General features: G+C 41.1%; 1 protein-coding gene across 5 annotated transcripts in view; it reads right to left on the reverse strand.

Annotated features, from left to right (window-relative positions):
* The window catches only part of LOC116847478 (insulin-like growth factor 2 mRNA-binding protein 1), a 147,957-nt gene that overhangs the window by 73,068 nt on the left and 55,825 nt on the right, over window positions 1–19,064 (reverse strand). For 2 of the 5 annotated variants that reach the window (XM_032822524.1, XM_032822523.1), the window contains exon 1: window positions 13,033–14,034. The exons of the other annotated variants lie outside the window; for them this stretch is intronic. In XM_032822524.1, the coding sequence (XP_032678415.1) occupies window positions 13,033–13,118 (86 nt within the window). In that variant the 5' untranslated portion in view covers window positions 13,119–14,034. Of the gene's footprint in view, window positions 1–13,032; window positions 14,035–19,064 lie in introns of those variants that run through there. 5 annotated transcript variants of the gene reach the window in all.

Genomic DNA, 19,064 nt, shown 5'->3' on the forward strand with positions numbered 1-19,064 from the left:
ATATATAAAGATATCATACACTGAGAAAAAAAAATACTTGGTAATTAATTTGTGGGATATAAACTTTTTCTCTCTCTCTTCACAGAAATAAACTTTATATTTCACAAATAAATTTTTAAGTATTTCTTTCTCAGTTTACCCATTCAAAATGGAAGCGTAATTATTACTGTTTTATTGATAACAGAATATTCACGGACATTGCAGAGCAAATCGTGGTACTATTGTGCGACATGGTTAACTAGTATCAACTCGTATGCTAATCGGTGAGCGCCATCGAGAGCCGGTTTACAAATGGCGGCTGCTATACTGAGCAGTGCCGCCATTTTTACGCTGTCGTGCTATTTCACTGAGTAGGATTATTTCACTTGAATTTCGTGCGTAAGAAACTGAAATTTGCCTTGAGTCGGAATATTCCCGTGCACTCGCTCATACTCGCAGATAAAATGTGAACAAATATGGACGTTAAGAAAACCGTTCCTTGGAGAACAATATTCTTTTCATGAAACGATTTTCCCGTAATTTCCATAGAGATTTCGTCTATGGGACGAAAGAAAGAATACTGCTGGAAATCACTGAGATCTTTTTTTTTGGAGATCTTTATTCGGGGACTCCTACTTGAGAAAAATCACTCAGAGGGACATCCCAAAGGAGCACGAGGAATTCATAATGCTCTGAGAGCAACAATTCTAGGGAATAAGTCGAGAAGAAGGTCGGTCCGGCTTAATTGCGATTTTCGCACACAATTTTCACAAAGCCACTCCTCCTCAAGCGTTCTCAGAGCGCAGATCTGTACGATATTCACGCCGGTATATCTAAGCAGGTACGTTTGGTCGGTTCTGTTCAGGTAGACGGGGAAATATTGAGGAATCGATGGGGCCTTCCTAGAAATTCCACGATGGCGTCCGAAAGATCGTCGGAACGGCAAATGTCGGAGATTTACCTGGTTTCTTTGTCCGCGAGATTTCCCAGCGGGAACTTTGACGTGGGTACGTCGAGATTGACAGAGGGGAGAGGAGGGTATGAGACGGAGTGAAAATGCCGTCCCTTTTCGTCATTTCCATGACGATACGGACAATGAAGAAAAAAAAAATGTTCAACGGGAGAAACGGTTGTTTCTCGAAACACCGAGTTGCCCTTTGAAACTGTACACTTCCTCCCTTTGAGAAAAGAACGAAGGCAAAGTCGTTTTTTCTTCGCGAAGATACGAAAAGGAGGATAAAAACGGCTTTTCTTTTACGGCTTCTCAAATTAGTTTCGCAAAAGCACGAAGTTCTAATATAGACAGTGGAATTGTTCTTTCTCTTATGTATTATTTCTTTTTTCAACTGCAAGCGAATTTTGCGCTAGCGAAATTTAAATGTGGAACTCATTTGCCGTGACACTTTTGACGCTAGAAATTGGAATGCTACACGGAACAACAAGAGTTTGGTCAGATTAAACAATTTCTAGTGAAACGTGAACGATGCAGAAATTTTGATTGAAGTTATCAGAGAATTCAGTCTAAATTATCGAGACGTCTCGAGATAAACAGAAGCGAGATAAGCAGAATTCTGGGAACCTCAATTGGAATTTCTAAATATCGTTTATAGTTCATTGAAAAATTGGCGCATCTATCCCAATTTTTTGTTCAGTGTGCGAAAATTGACTTTCTTCGTGAAATTTTCGTCAAGTATAACAACTGTAAACAATAATTGTGCGCAGAGCTGTACATGGAGAGAATATTATAAATTTTCTTCTCATATAAATTCTTTCCAATTTTACTATGTTTTTAGTAATCCATATAGCACTGCCAGTAAGATTTATCTTGCTAAGGAACATAGTAAATTTCACTAAAAACAAATGTTTTAACAGCGTAGTCCAGTTCTCAAAATATAAGTAACACATATGAAGTAAAAGAATAGTGCTGCAGAGTGCCATTTATTCCTCAGTTACAAAATCCTACAGTAGTTTTTACTACAAAATTCTCCGTATCTACGCGAGAACTTCCACGTGTCTCACGTTCCACGAAACACACTAAAACATGGAACAGTTAATAAAGTATTCCCACGGAATACCTCGTGGGTAGCTATACCGATTCGGGGCTGCTCGAGAATTAACTTCCTCCGTGAAATTTTCGTTTAGTAACGACTGCGTGCGACAACTGTGCGAAGAGCTGTGACAGCCCCCGCACGTGAACATCCACGTGTCTCGCGTTTCACAAAATGACCGAATGGCTAGTGTTTAAATGGAACAGCTACACACAAAGTGTTCCCACGGAGCACAGTGCGCGGGTCGCTGTACCGATCCGGGAGAGAGTCGCGTCCGGACGGAAAGAATTTTCCGCGATGGGCGATGTCGCAGGTGCCTGCGTTACCGACGCGAAAAAAGGCGCAATGCGCGTTTTCACTGGAAGATAGAGCCACGGACAACGCCGCGTAGAGGAGCTCTATCCGGCTCTCCGGTCGATGTGGACGTAACGCCGTCGCACCGCCATACTTTCGATGAATTAACAATTACGGCGCGGCGACTCCGTCGTGCACCTCGCGATCCGGCCGATTTGCCGTCGCGCGGCCGTAACTCTTTCGCTCTCACGGCGCGACATCAATTGTGTCGTCATCCTCCTCTGTGTCGGCACGTTGACAGAGAAAATGGCGGCCGGGCCGTGCCGCGCGCTCGGACACGTGTCGCGTTCGCGCATTTCGCGTCGTCAGGCCGTCGCTCCATGGCCACCATGGCCAGAGTTTCACGATTTCTCGGAATCCAACCGCTCGCTATTACGCTCCACATTACTCGCGATCCCGACGTACACGTCGAACTGTCGTATCCGGACTGGCCTGCTCTAAATTAAAGTCACGCACGTTGTTCCGCCACGTAGCCGTAATTCGTCGCGCTGCTCCTCTCCTTGCCCACTTAAATTTATTATAGTTATTCGTCATTATTCGTCGTTATAGAATAATAGAGAGAAAGAGCGCGACGGCGCGACTGCCCGAAATCATTACGTAATTTTTGCGCGCAATTTTCTCGCGTGCCACTTTTCGCGCGAGACAACTCACCTATTCTCCCGTACTGAAAACATTATCTTTGTACTTGAAACGACACAGTATTCAGTTGGCACTGCATGTTTCCTACTTGTGTCAAGTGTATGTATTATTGAGGAAGTAAAACACACACGAAACGGCAATCAAATTATTTCGTTGCAATTACTAAACATTTGGTTGATTCAACGTACCAAACCAAATGTTTGGTTGAATTTTAAGAGAATTATGGTCCGGTGCAAATTTTTGTTTTTTTAGCGCATGTTTTCGTCGCTCCTAAAGGATCGTACATCTGTCGCGCAATTGGGAAAATCTGAAAACGGGAAGTTACTGCGCGCATTTTTCACTGAACTCGCCATTTGTATGGGAAACGGCAATTTTTTTACAGATCAATAATTTAGTTGGATAAACCAAATGTCTGATGAAATAAGAACGAGAATTCTATCCAAAGTGATACACACTGAGAAAAAAAGCACTTGGAAATTTATTTGAAAGTGGGATGAAAGTTTACTTCACAGAAGTAAATTCAAGTATCTTCTTCCCAGTGCAGTGAGAAAAATATACTTGAAAATTTATTTGCGAGATGTGAAGTTTATTTCTGGAAATAAACAGGAAGTGAAACAGGATTTATTTCTGCAAGTAAAATTTATATCCCACAAATAAACTTTCGAATATTCTTCTTCTCAGCGCGAGATTCTGATTAATCAAGCAAGACTTCTAGTTAACCGGAATCTGCAGCTGTTCAAGTTGAACGGAAATCTTGGTTTGATTAACGGGAAGAAATTCTTGTTAACCTATTAACACAGAAATTAACACAGAACTTTGCGTCCCGCAAATAAGTTTTCGAGTACTTTCTCTCTCAGTGTGTTAAAACTTGGACAGAATTCTGATATGAACTTCAACCGGAATTCCGGCTCGTTCATTTCATTTCGCCAGACATTTGGTTAATCCAGCCAAATTCCTTGTTTCCGCGCACGTTCCCGTCGATCCAATTCGAAAGAGCGCGCAAATATACCCACAGGGGCTTTCGACAGTTACGTTTCCAGTTTCTGTCACTCTATCGCGTGAGAGAATCGCGTGCGGTTCGTCTCTTCATCGAATTTCAACGCCGCCTTGCGATGCGCCTCGCGTTACTTTATTGAGGTTGTTCTGCGGTTTCCCTTATTCCTCGCTCGTTCGACTCTCGTTTTGCGGCTTGTCGACGCAGGGCTTTTTTACTCCACGCTACGACACCCTGCCGCGAGTGTCTTGTGTGGCGTTTCTTAGGAAATTTTCGCGAAATCAATTTTCAGTCCGTAAGAGCCACACGCGCGGATGCCGCTGGTGGTGATAATCTCATTTTCGCCGAGTCGCAAAATGTTTATGTTCCTACGAAATGTTTTATTGTTTATTTGCTCCTCAGCGAGGAGAAGCCTGAGTGGACAGGAGCCGTGAGTGTGCGTAAAAATTCGCCATCTCGTTACCGCGTATTTCGCGCAGATTACGATCGTTTGTACGGGCGAGTTTTGTTTGTTTGATACGAAGAGGCCCCGGTAATGCGCGGTGCGTGTATGCGTGCGTGGCGACCGACGAGTGCGGCGATGACGATCGCTATTAGGAGATTTAGAAGCGGAGGGAACGCGGCGAGGAGAGCGGGGCCGACGAGCGTGGAAAGTTTCGGCTGGATGCGCTCCACGTATTCGCGGAGGCTTTAATTGGCGGGAAAAACAAACTCGCGACCGGCTCAAGCGCGCGGCGCCTCACGTTCACGTCGCTTGTTTCGGCAGAATTTATATTCTTAATTATGAAACTCGCGCGGTCGGTATATCGTACGGGTACAAGTGTGACGTTTGCTCTTTTCAGAGACAAGCGTAAAGCAGATTTTATATAATGTAATGATAATCCTCAATGATGCGCGGTAATTTCAGTTTCAATAACGTCTTAATAATTTCCATTTACCTTTTCTTAGTTTGGAGCAAAAGATTTTTAAAATAGATCGACATTTTGCAGTTATAAACTTTCTATATGCTATTTATATCTCAGAAATTAAAATATATCATTAAGAAATTTGTTCTATACTTCTAGGGGAAATTTACTATTTCAAAGAAATTTAAATTTCTTATCAAGACAGACCTTACCGATAGTCTATTCTCGCACCTATATTGGGAAAAAAATATTTGAAAATTTATTTGTGAGATATAAAGTTGATTTCTGTGAATAAATATCTATTCTGTATCTATAAATATATATTTACTTCTGAGAATAAATTTTAAATACTACTAAATATTACATTTTCAAGTACTTCTTTCTGGTGTATTATATTGAGAGGAAAAATATCTGAGAAATATCTGAGAAAAATATCTATTCGGTAGCTGCTAACATATTTATTTCCTAGACAGCATAAAGATCTGAAATAAAACTTGGAACCTAAAGATATCTAAAACAAGTAGGATATCTTTTAAATCTCTAAGATATCTTTTAGATATTCATGCTATACGAATAGGCAATATGTTATACAAATAGGAAAACATACAATTTATCAAAACTTCAGATTTTCATGAGAACGATTAGTTCTATTTAAATGAAAGAATTTATGATTTAAGTAAATATGTTATCACACTGAAAAAAGATACTTGAAGATTTATCTGTGCGGGCTATAAGGATTTTCTCACAAAAATAAATTGTTCAGATAAATATTTTTTTTTTAATGCGGTACTCGCTGAATTTATTTTTTATTTCCTGGATATATCTTCTGTTTATGTAGAAAAAGGGCAAAATTGAAAAGAGAATTTATATGAAAAAAAAAACGGGCTACAATATTCTCTCCGTGTAAGATTTTATTTTGTAGCCAAAGATTTCAATTGTAACCGAATTTTTTGATCTTGTCCGTTCGAACGCAAATTGTGACTGACGTCTTTCAAAAAATTAAATCTCGGTCGCGTATATGCTTTCTCTCTTTTTCTCGTGAAAGAAGAATCGCGCGCGACGTGTCGTCACGCGTTTACGTAATGGAAAATTACGTAAGACTTACACTTAGAAAAATATCACGTAGTTATACGATATGTTCGCGTGTGTGTACGTCAGGTAAATGTTCACGGTGTCGATTTCCATACCAAATCACTTCTCTTTTCCTTCGACCGCGCCCGCGACGCTTTTGAAGTGCGCATTTACTTCAAGTATGCGATTTCCCACGCTTTGATTTGGCGGAATCGACGAGCCACCTGCTTGTCTTTCTCTCTTGCTGTTGACTGTCCGAGTCGTGAATTTAATTTATGTCTACTTTTTCATTGTCGCACGATCGGAGTTTTCCCTCTTTCCCGATTTTCCACGGATAATCACACTCGCAGGGATTATAATTTCCATTAGAACACTATTCTCGTTAGATCACACTAATTTTACTGATTTCTTCGATTTGCCTCGTAACGGCAATTACGTCGAGATCGCTCTTACGTCAACACAATCGACTATTAATTTGCTCATTTGGCAGTTTTCCCTGTTTTTTTTTCACCCAGTTCCAAGTCGGATTTCGAAACACACGTCCGACACGAAGCCCATCACGCCCGGCGCCGACGTTTGCGAGCGCGGAACGCCGCTTCCTTCTACCTTCGCCCTCGCTTCTTCCGCCTATTTATTTATCGCCGGTTTCCGCCGCGCGGACTCGCGCCGTAGTAAACTGTACGTGCTACGTATATGGTCTATTTCGCCGCGTTATTTTTAACCGGCGTCGCGGCGCACGGCGCACTGCACTATTTCTGCCTCTCGAAATTGCGCGTGTCGCGCGGGAACGCGTACGCGCGCGTGTACCTGGCAAGGACTCTCTCCACGTGGGTGCACGTGAAGCGTCATTGGGATTTGTCGTCCGGATCCTGCACGAACGGTTCTTTCTTGTTTCTCAAAGCTCCACACACCCCCGAAGTTTTGTCGTGCAATCGCGTACTTTCCAACAACTACTCGCTCCGAGCAGAGCGAAACTCGTGCTCGTCACCGATTGAGAGTCGTCGGATAGAACGGATTAGGCAATGGAGCGGTGGAGAAATTCAATTCGGAAAAATCTTCTGGTTTTTAAAAATCCGCAAGAGGTTGTCCAACTTTTATATTCTCAAAGGGGCAAATTATTCTCTCCGGCTAAACGACCAACAATACTCGGGAATTTATCTAAAGAAAGTTAGGATACAGCGGGGTAAATTGAATAGTGAGGGTATTTAGATAATATTAAGCGTTTGCGACAATTTCAGAAAAATATGATATATAGCATAAAAATATGAATATATAGCACATACTAACCTCAAACATAAAACAAGGTGTCTCATATTTTTCTGAAATTACCGCAAACGCTTAATATTATCCAAATTCCCCCGCTACACCCTACTGAATGAATATATTTAAACTGTTTATATATGCAATTAGGTGATATATTTACATTTAAGCAAAAAATTAATTTCTCTGCAGTGCATGTTAGTTTCAGTTATTTTTCAGTAAAATAAAGCGAAACGAATTTTGACAAGAAAGTTTAATTTCCTCTTTACAGCGAGTTAAGAAAGTCAATCGTTCGAAAAATTCTGGCTCCTCGTAAAAAAATTCTTTTCTTTACGTGCAAATGTATTAATTGCGTACACTGAGGAAAAAAAATATTAAAAAATTAACGGAGTACTGTTTACTTAAACCGAATAAACAATACCCGGTTCGAATGAAAAGAATTTTGATTTGAGTTTTGAGATTTGAATTTGATTTGAGATTTGATTTATGTTAATAAATATTTGTTAATTTTTAGATTTTTTTCTCAGTATATGTATAAAATTTTCAAACGTATCTATTCAGTCGTTCTCTTCAAATTTTCCGACATTATTTTCTCGGCCTGAAAAAGTAATTTGCCCGCCTCAGAGCACGTCTCGCCGAGGATTGGGAGCCCGCTTGAACAAGAATACGCCATGTTCACCGTATTGTCGGTGCCCATCGAAAAGATATCGCTTTGTTAGCACAACGAGGCGGGAGCCGTGTAGAACTATGAGCTGTCTAATGGTAAACCCTGGTCAGGTATCAAAGGTCACAAACTCGTGGCCGGCGATTCAGTGATGGCTCGAATGCGGGGATACACGAGTTATTGCAGCACGTTCACGAAAGTCTTGTCACGGTCCTGCTTTTATTATCCTACCTCCGAATGAGTCACGCTGCGTTTTCGTTTCACGGGGTGTCATTCTTGAAGTCACGTACGCGATACGTCCCTCCCTCCCCTCTTCCCTGGCCCCACAATCGCCGCCATTTTCGGTAAATTCTTACCGACTCGCAAACACAATGAAAGCGTTGTGCGCGCAAAAGGAAAAGGACAGCTTTCTTCACCGTGCAATTTTCATACCTGCCGTCTGTAAAAAGCGCGCGAAAATTATTTCTTCCTGAGATACGCTGGAGTCGGGCAATAAATATCGGGAAACACACTGAGAGAAAGAGATACTCGATCTAACTAAAATTATAGTTACTTTTGGTCCTAATTACATTCTTTGGTTGTTACAACACGAAGATGCACATAAGATTGTTATCGTTAATATTAGTAGAATTTAATAACGAAGAGAAAATGCTTTTCTCAGTCACAATTTATAGTAATTATTTCTCTATGTGACTCTACAGTTACAAATATCAAAGATTTATCTTCTCAACGCACAATATTAGCTGTAAGTGAGAAAAAAAAGATAGAACATTTTTCTACGATTCACGCGATATTCAAAACTTCTGCACGATGTGGAGACTCAAACTTTCCGCGAAGAGGTCACTTCATGCGAAATTTTGCGAGAAGTTGCGAAACGAAGTAGATTGGTTTTCTCTTTCTCGGGAGAATATTTAAAAAAAATTAGACACGTTAATTCTTTCTCACGATCACGCTTATCAGACGGCCGCGTCGTTCGATTTTCCCGATTACAGAATGCCGATCGGTCGATAAGGCGATAAGTAAACATTATGAGAGAACGCGATAATAAACACTTGGCCGAGAAAAGTTTCCCGCCGGTGTGACGTCGTCACCGTGCTGACGGCGACGCCGTTTCAGGGACGATCACGAAATCGTGCCACGTGCAACGTCGAAGCCAGGGCCGGTCCTCTTTAGCCGAGGAGAAAACTACTGGCCGTATCGTCGACATCGTTCGGCTTCGAATGTTCCTCTCTATCGGCCTCCAATTTTTGCGCGACGGTATTTCGATTCGAGCTCCCCATTCAGTCATGATCAAAATAATTACGCATGCTCGATAGTTCGACACGTACGAATAAAATTGCAATCAGCCGGTCTGAATAAAAAACTAAATTAAAAGTGGCTAGCTAGTACAGTCTCATATAGTACATGTAAAATATGGTAGAATAAACGTTTATTACAAAATATATAATCTGACTATTATATAACCACTGAAAAAAAGACTTTATTGTGGAAACGAAAGTTTCGTACACCAAGACTAAAATTTTGTTAAAGTCAAGTCAACTAAATGTTTCAACTAAAAATTTCAATTGCTGCCTGTGCATTTTTTTCTTACTAATATATCTCACTCGGCACAAGTAAACAACACTAAATACAAAAATGCGACGTTTTAAAACTAAGTAGCAAATCAGAATTGAAGTTACGTTAATTTCATAAAAATCTTATAAAAACAAACAGAAGAGAGAATTGAACATTACTAGATAACAATCACTTACACTGAAGAAAAATACTTGATAATTTTATTTGTATGGGATATAAAGTTTATTTCGCAGAAGTAAACTTTACCTTCCACAAATATGTTTTCAGATATATTTTCTCAGTGATTTTTCACCTCGCAACTGTAATTTCGTTTGCTCAATTATCAGCCAACTTATTCATCTAGCCACTAGGAGAAATGTGTTATATTAACGACTGAAAAAAGGATTTGATTGACAAAATCAAAATTTAGTTAAGATGTGACCAATCAAATGTTTAGTAATTACAACCAAAAGATTTTATTGCCGTTATTTTGCTTTGCTTAATAACTAAGTAAATATTTTACTGAGAAAGTAAGATGAAACAGCAACAACAAAAATTTTTGAAATTACCAAACGTTCCATCAAATTTTGGTTTCAACTAAATCCTTTTATCAGTCCAGTGATGTTAGACAGAAATTCACTATCTCGTGGCTAGACACCGACAAGGTTCAATTTTTACTACGGATCCCCGGCATATAATCGAGTGATTTTCTACTTTCGCCCAATTCTCGAAGTTATTGCCGTTATTTTGTTTGGCTTAATGACTAAATAAATATATTACTGAGAAAGTAAGACGAAATAGCAGCAACTAAATTTTATTGCCGTTATTTTGTTTGGCTTAATGACTAAATAAATATATTACTGAGAAAGTAAGACGAAATAGCAGCAACTAAATTTTATTGCCGTTATTTTGTTTGGCTTAATGACTAAATAAATATATTACTGAGAAAGTAAGACGAAATAGCAGCAACTAAATTTTATTGCCGTTATTTTGTTTGGCTTAATGACTAAATAAATATATTACTGAGAAAGTAAGACGAAATAGCAGCAACTAAATTTTATTGCCGTTATTTTGTTTGGCTTAATGACTAAATAAATATATTACTGAGAAAGTAAGACGAAATAGCAGCAACTAAATTTTATTGCCGTTATTTTGTTTGGCTTAATGAATAATAAATATATTACTGAGAAAGTAAGACGAAATAGCAGCAACTAAATTTTATTGCCGTTATTTTGTTTGGCTTAATGAATAATAAATATATTACTGAGAAAGTAAGACGAAATAGCAGCAACTAAATTTTTTGAAATTATCAAACATTTGGTTGATTCCGTCAAATTTTGGTTTCGTCAATTAAATCCTTTTATCAGTGCAGTGATGTTAGACAGAAATTCACTATCTCGTGGCTAGACACCGACGAGGTTCAATTTTTACTACATATTCTCGGTATATAATCGAGTGATTTTCTACTCTCGTCCAATTCTCGAGGTTGATCCTGAGCATCGAGCGAGCTGCTGTGAAAAATGTAAATGCGCCGGGCGTACAACGAGCGAGCATAATGACGGCGTACGAGCAGCGCGCACGGAGGGCGTGCGTGCGTAATTTGATTTTCGTTATCGCCGATATTTATCGAGGAGGTTGTTGACTTTGCGAGCGTAATTCTCGCCGGCCGTGAGATTAGACGACACTCGATCGAGACACAGAATCGCGATACAATTTCGCGATCCGAGTCGCGCGCCATTTATGTTTGACGTTTGCGACGTGTGTGAATCGACAGGTAACGCTGCTGAAAAGCGCTCCTCCTGACCGTCTATTTTAAGTACTGACAATATGCGCTCCTTACCGACACGCGTAATGACACAGCGAAGATACCAATCGGTTGTTAAAAATACTTGGAGGAACAATTCTTTTCTTCTTCCTCTTAGAGCGGCTGGTTCGTACGTGAAGAAGAAGTAACGGGAGAACTTGTTTTATTTAGTCTCGCGAAATTTGTCACGATAAGTGACTCGTTGGCGCATTCTCGAACCGGAAATGAGGTTTTGCCGATTATTCCTACGTGTCGTTTTACATTCTCTGAGTAGAAGTTATCTTGTTAAAGATCCTTACTTTGCACTGAGAAAAATACTATTTGAATACTTGTCAATTTGTTTATGAAGAGTTTATTTCACAGAAATTAATTTTATATGTCACAAATTAATTTTTTGGTATCTTACCCTCAATTTACCCCAAAAATTTGTGGGGAACAAAAATTCGTTTCACAGAAAAATAATATTCCACAAATAAATTTTCAAATATTCCTTGCTCAGTGTACCTCACAAATTTATTTGTGAAACGAAAGTTTACTTTGCATAAATAAACTTTATATCTTAAAAATAAATTTTCAAATATTTTTGCCTCAGTTCATCCCAAAAATTTGTATTTATGGATGTATGAACAAATTGTTTCATAGAAACAAACTTTATATTCCACAAATAAATGTTCAACTATTCCTTCTTCAGTTTATCCCACAGATTTACTTGTGAGGCAAAAGTATATTTCTAAAATATACTTTATATTCCAAAAATAAATTGTCAAGTATTTTTTCTTCAGTTTATCCTACAAATATATTTATAGTACAAAAGTACTATAAATAGATAGAAATAGACTTTATATCCCACAAATTAATTTCCAAGTATTCTTTTCTCAACGATGAAGGGCTAAGGACGAGATCGGCTCGGCGAAAGCGGAAGCGAACGACACGGGAATTTACGCCACGACGTGTTATATAATCGCACGCGGCTGAAAAAGCGAATTCGCAAACAATCGCGCCTGACGCAATCGACCAATCGGAGATACCAGTCCCGACTTTGCGCGTCGATCTGTACCTTGCGGACCTCCACGACGAACAATGACGACCGTGAATGATCTTAATCTCTTTTTCTCTCTCTCTCTTTCTCTCTCTCTCTCTCTGTATCCTATTCTTTCTCGCGAGAAATTCGCGTGTTCGTTCGCGTTGGGCTAATTGAGATTTTCCACGTGCATAGCCGAGGGACGAGGGCGACGCTTGGGCGAGCGCTGCTCCGATAATTACTCGTGTCACTCTTTATCGCGTCGCCGGACTTTCCAAAATAGGGGTTATCGATACGTGTGACTGCGATGCCCGTGTACTACTTTGCTCTCTATCGCAGATCTGCACGAATATCAATGGGAGTGAGTGTCCATTCAAGAAATCTTCACTCTCAACTACGAGACTCCGTGCTGGAGAACTTGCGGAGCCGAAAATATCTGTATTTTTATCGGATATATTGTGTGTGTGTGTGCGCGCGCGTGCTTGGCTACTACCGATTGCCTCTTCCGAGGAGTATTCAAAGCGAACACTCATCTTCAAACCGACTAAAGATTTTCCTTATCATATATTTTCACCGAAACACAGAAAAAAAGAGTATGTGTGTGTGTGTGTGTGTGTGTGTGTGTATTATACACCGCGCGAATAAATAGTACAAAATTAAGAAAAAAAATTCTCTCCGAGTAAAAAAAGAAAAATAATATATAAGATTTCCTGAGAGGATTCTGAACAATTTGCTTTACCTTTGAGCATCGCCGTTCTTCTCCTCGATATCCAGTCTGTCCATCTCCTTCTGCAGGGTACTTTCCGTGAACTTATCCAGAGACATGATTACGCGTTAAAAACTTCGCTCTCTCTATCGCAGAACTCGTCACACAAAACGCAGAGAGACTACGCGCTCCCGTCTCCTGGTCTCTCTTTCTCCTCTCTCTTTTTCTATATATATATTTAATATATATAATATATATATATTTATATATATATATATATATACGTATTTCTCTTTTTTCTCTCTCTGTTATATATCCTTTTGTTAAACTGCTTTTGTCGACCGCGAGCTGTCGACTGAGGTAGACTTTAAACACTGGCACTAAAACACTGGCTGATCTCCCGCGCTATACCGAAGCGGAGAGAGAGGGAAGGAAGACTAGCGGAAAAAAGGTACTCGATCACCTTCTTCGCCCTACGCCCTCTTTGAGATCCGTCCCAAAATAAGGAACACGTCGCGCGTCTCAAGACGATGAAACGATACTCCCAAGTTTCGGCAACTACTACGAGAGAAGTGTTTGGTGTGTTCTCTCCTCTCTCCTCTCGTCGTTTACGACGCGCGCACTTCCTCGCTCTCTCTCTTTCTCTCTCTCTTTGTCTCTCTCACTCTCTCTCGTTCTCCTCTTCTGTCTTTCGCTCTCTCCCTCTCTTACTCTTTCCTTCTCCCTCTCTCTATTTCTCTCTTTCCCTTCAGTTTTCTCTTCCGTTTTCTGCTTCCTTCCGTTCCGCGTGTACTCCCTCTTGCGAGCACGCTGTTTCCTCCTTCTTGGTTGATGTGACGACACCGCGATTTACGTCACAGCGCAATGACGATTATATCGAGTCGACGACGACGACAGCAACGACGACGATGATGACCGCGACCGATGGCGACGATGGGAATAACGCACGCTTGGTCCGACTCTCGTCCACTTACACTCGGAGGAAAAGGCGTCCGCGTGTCGTTCCGTACGACAGTCGAAAGGAAACTCGTGCGGGTGGTAAAGGACTATGCTTTCCCGTCCCGTCTCTCCGGTGCCTAGCTTTCTAGCTCCCCTCCCCTGCCCTTCTGTCGCTCTATCTGCGTCCCTCTATCCCTCCTCCCCGCACGCACCGCGCGCGCGTCCGCTTCCTGCGTCTTTCTCTCTCTAGGCGCTACCCTCTCTCGTTCTCTTCCATTCACTTTCCCTTTCCCCTCGTTTTGGGCCGCCGTAGGAATCCCCTCGACGTATCGGAGCGGCTCGCGCTTTTTTACCAACCGAGTGGACTAGACCGGGCCCAATGCGATTGGCCGTTCGCCGGGACGATTCCGGGACGATTTTGCGAGCACACGGTTCGATCGCCGAACTTCGATGACGACGACGACGGCGACGATGACGACGACGACGACGACAACGAAGAGAAGGAAGAGGAGATGATGACGATGGACGTCGTAGTTTTAGGGCCGACGACCGGCGAAACGATATCGCGCACACACCGCAGCAGTAACAGTACACGCGCGCGTGTTCCTCTCTGCCACGCACGTGGATCAATCGCGGGGGTGGTCGCGTGAGAGGCGCGCGGAGGGCGAGACTGCCAAACTCGGCACCGGTTACGCCGATTACGCCGATACGAATGGCGCCGCTCCGGTATCTGGTATCCGGCTTAGGAGTTCACGCAGTACCACGCTGTCAATGGCGCCGCCGGTCGCTACGTGGGGGTGCCCCTCTCCCCCCCCCCCTCTGCCTAGCTCGCTCCCTCTCCCACGCTCAGTCTCCCTCCCGCCCGTGCGCGCGCGCGTCTCTTCTCTTTTCTTCTTTCGCCGGAGAGCGAGATTCGATCGCGAGCTGGTTCGCGATCGCGACGATCAATGAGCGCTCGTGGCGCTGGAGGAGGAAGAGGAGGAGGGGGAGGAGGAGGAGGCGGTGGAGGACACGACGGCAGACTCGGTGCTCGTTTTCTCGCGCGTTCTTGTAGGTGGAGGCGCGGTGGGAAGCGCGAACGACACGTGTGCAAGCGCGAGGAGAGCGTTCGGGGACGCAGGGTTGGCGACGCGGCGTGAGATGCGAATTTATCGGCCAGAATATCTCGCGCAAAAGCGCGCCGGCCACAACGATATTATTTTTATAACACGCGCTGTATACGCGACCCCGCGGTAGGCCGCGCCCAGTCTTCCCCACTGCGAGTCACGTCGGGCTTCCCACTACGAGCCCCGACTACCCCTCCACGTGTCGGCTTACCCCGCCACGGAGACGTGTAGTAGCTCGCCGAGGAGGCGACTTACGACGCGTGCGTGAGGGAAGAATGTGCACGCTATCGCCTCCCCCTCTGCCCCTCGCCCTGGAGGCTTTTCTCTCCTCGGAAAAGCGCGGGTGTTATACCCTTGTATTGTTTTTTTTCGTCTTTGTGTTTTAGCTCGAGAGAGAGGGAGGAGAGAGAGGGGAGAGAGACAGAGAGAGAGATAGAGAGACCATGAGCGGCTCGTTCGCACTCGCCGTGAACGAGGAGCAAATTGAACGAATTATTACGCGGTTCAACTCGCGATAGATTATTCGGGATGTAGTCCTCTGTCGGATGTACGTCAACTTGGATTTGAGTTCGAGACGTAGCAGCGATTCCTCTTGCCGATGACATTCGTCAGAAGGATATAGATAATGTCGGTTATTCGAGCTTTTTGTATCAAGATAAACGATAAGATACTTATGTTGTGCACATTGAAGGATATGAAAGGAAATATAACGAGGTTTGCGGACGGATCTGAGTCAAACGTTTAGTTCTGACAGTTACGAATGGCAACCAGACCCTTTGGACTGCACATTGTGGAAAATTCTAGGAAAGATTTTAGATAAGATTCTTCTGGAAAAATCTAGGAAGTTTGTGGACGTCCATTTACATGCTCTACAGTAATATTCATCCTTCTATTTCTATTACACTATTGAGGAAAAATATTTAAAAATAAAGGATATTCACTCAGTGCGCACTAATAACGTATTTACTTTAAAAAAATTACGTTATTTTTTTTAAATAGAATAAACAATTGCTCTCGTGAAAAGCCAAGGTTTTAAGGAAATGCATATTTTTTTGTTTAAGAGATATTTTATATAAGCAAATATGTTATTAGCAGCCATCGTATATAAGTACTTTTTATTTCTTAGATATTTTTCCTCTCAGTGTACAGCGGAAAGTACTGAACAATTTTGTCGTATTCAGCTTATTCATTGGACATCGCACCAGGAGATTATTACTTATTTAAATCGATGCAACACTCTGGGCGAATTCGCGCTTCAAAAACTTCGACAAAGTTCAAAACTTCGTGCTGTTTCCAAGCTAAAGTCATTTTCTTCACAATAAAACTTAAAAATTTCCCGACGAATAACGTAAAATCATAGTAAACGATAATTAATATTTTAATTACTAAGACGGTATTTATATATTTATCCGATTTTAAATGTACTATCCTCTTACATTTATCTCAAGATGTTGTGTAACAAGCGTGAAACGACCCTTGTAGCATCTTGGGAAATTTAAGACAATCTTAAACACAAAATCAAATTGTGAACAACGTCCATTGTTACACTGATTATAAATGATAAGAATCGAGATAGAAGGAACACAAGAAAGCAATAAGAATCAAATTGCTGATATTAGGTACACATATTTTTAACAGAAATTTTATTGTGATATACACAAGTACAATTAATCTGTTGTCAATCTAATCATACTTAGGTATGTACAATAAAGTTTTTGTTAAAAATATACGCATTTAAAATTGAGAATTTGATTATCATTGTTTTAATTTAATTGATTAAATTCGAAATACAAAGGACACAAGAATTTGTGTCCTTTGTATTTCGAATTTAATCATCCAGCCTCTTTAATTATTTATCTGAATAAATGATAAGTTGCTATTAGTAAGATTTAATCAAGAATAGGAATTAACTGACCCCACTAATATATGTATATGTGAACATGTGTGTTCGCCTGTGCAAATGAGTCGAATCGATTGCATTCGCCGATAAATTCGATCGCGACGAGACGTTGGCTGAGAGTAATCGAGATCGATACGCGTCCGGACAGCGCGAAGATATACCGAACGACGCACGTCATTGACCGCGAGCGAAGAGGCGCCACCCGGTGTACATGAGCAGACACTAAGATTGGGGCTGTGTTCCGTTTTTACTGGCAGTGCTACCGAAATGACGTCATTGTAGTACATCGCCGCAGCCGTACTGGAATTACTTCACTACTGCCAGCAGAGCTATGACGTATTGCGGAACGGCATTGCAGTGCACTGCAAGATTGACGAGATCGTTATAACTACCGCTCGTGTATAAAACGAGACAGACGTACGTGACGATTGCAAAAATGCATAGGATTTCAGTATGCGCTTGGCTACCGTTGAGGCGTTATGTGAAAGTAGCAGTGGTGCTTCTGAAGAAGATACATGCACCGTTAGAATTGATTTCTGCTACACAAACAGTTTGACCGCGCATAAAAAATTATTTGGGTACTGTCAACGAATATTCCGATGGGATTTATGAGTCATTTTCGATAATATGATTCCTAACAAAGTTTTTCCAGTTTTTATTTTAACTGTATTGATGCAAAAATGAAGATTTTAAAAAGAAACAATATTTCCTTTTGAACAGCTTTCTTAAGAACAGTTAACTTTCGATTGCAAAATGTCGCGTGCAATATATTATTTCTGATACATGTTATACATTTCATTTATTTTGGCATTCAGCAGTTGAATTTCTCTGCCAAATTTTTTGACATCATATTCGTATTCGCAACTGCTTTACCTCGTGAGCTGTAGTAGTCGCAATATGGCTAATAATAATTATTTATGGCGTTACTGATGGACTAGATGGGACTACACGCTGCCGCAACTTATCACGGAACGACTTTTCAACACTGCGACTATTGGCAGTGAATATCGGAATACAGCTTGAATGTAAGACCGCGGGATTGTGATCAAGAATGACTTTGGATTTCAAAGAAAATAAAAGTAAAAAAATTTCAGCTATTTAAAAGAAACCTGCTCTCACTACTGTAAGTCTAACCGTGTTACTTTTAAACACGCACTAAGATAAAAAATGGTTGATCTAACTGAAATTATAGTTATTTTTGGTATCATATTTTTCTGTTGTTCTAACATGAAAATAATATTAATAACATGTATATAAGGTTATTATCATTAACATTAAACAAGAATTTATTTTAAAGATGATTTTCTTCATAATAATTTATAGTGTGTAATTGTTTTTCTATGTGATTATAGTTAGCAAACATTTTTTTCTCAGTATACAAACGTGTAATATTAACTGAAGTCCTTTTGCAGCCGCTGTTTTTTACACGTTAAGGGAAAAATACTTGAAAATTTACTGGTTTAATGGAAATTTATTTCTGCGAAATAAAGTTTATTTCTATGAAACAAAATTTATTTCTGTGAAAAATAAACTTCATATCTCGCTAATAAATTTTAAAATATTTTTTTCTCAGTGAAGTTTTAAATCATATGTAACGTGCTTAAGACGTGTAAATTATCATTTAATACATTTAAACGTGCTCAATGACGTGGCCTAAAACGGTAAGAAACATGCAAGAGATTCAGCCAAAACGCACTTGGGCGTGCGATGATCCCGGAAATGGAAAGTTCTCTATCACGTACCCGACGGAGTTGGTTTGGCCCGACTCTCAATTTCGGCGCGCGCGAATTATCCCAAATCGACGGAGATGCTTGCCTGCCCGTCGCACAATGGCAACTTGAATTTTGATTTGCCAAATTTAGCGGGGTACACAATATCGCGCTCTTTGATCGTCGGCTGTTCGAAGCACCCTTTCGCCGATTGACTTCGCGAGAGCCCGGTAGGGGGTCGCGCCGCGCATGTATTCCTACTACCGGGTGACTTCAAGTGCTGTCATCCATTGTTTCACGAAATAGATGTTCGAGTCATTAATGCCGGAACCGTTGCTGTTAGCGGCGACTACACACAGTCAAGCCCAAGAGAGGTTTCTTGGCCTTCTCTCTCTCTCTCTCTCTCTCTCT

Source organism: Odontomachus brunneus, unplaced genomic scaffold (assembly GCF_010583005.1).
Source record: "Odontomachus brunneus isolate Ranch 3 - 2012 unplaced genomic scaffold, Obru_v1 Obru_scaffold_078, whole genome shotgun sequence".
In the NCBI taxonomy this organism is placed as follows: domain Eukaryota; kingdom Metazoa; phylum Arthropoda; class Insecta; order Hymenoptera; family Formicidae; genus Odontomachus; species Odontomachus brunneus.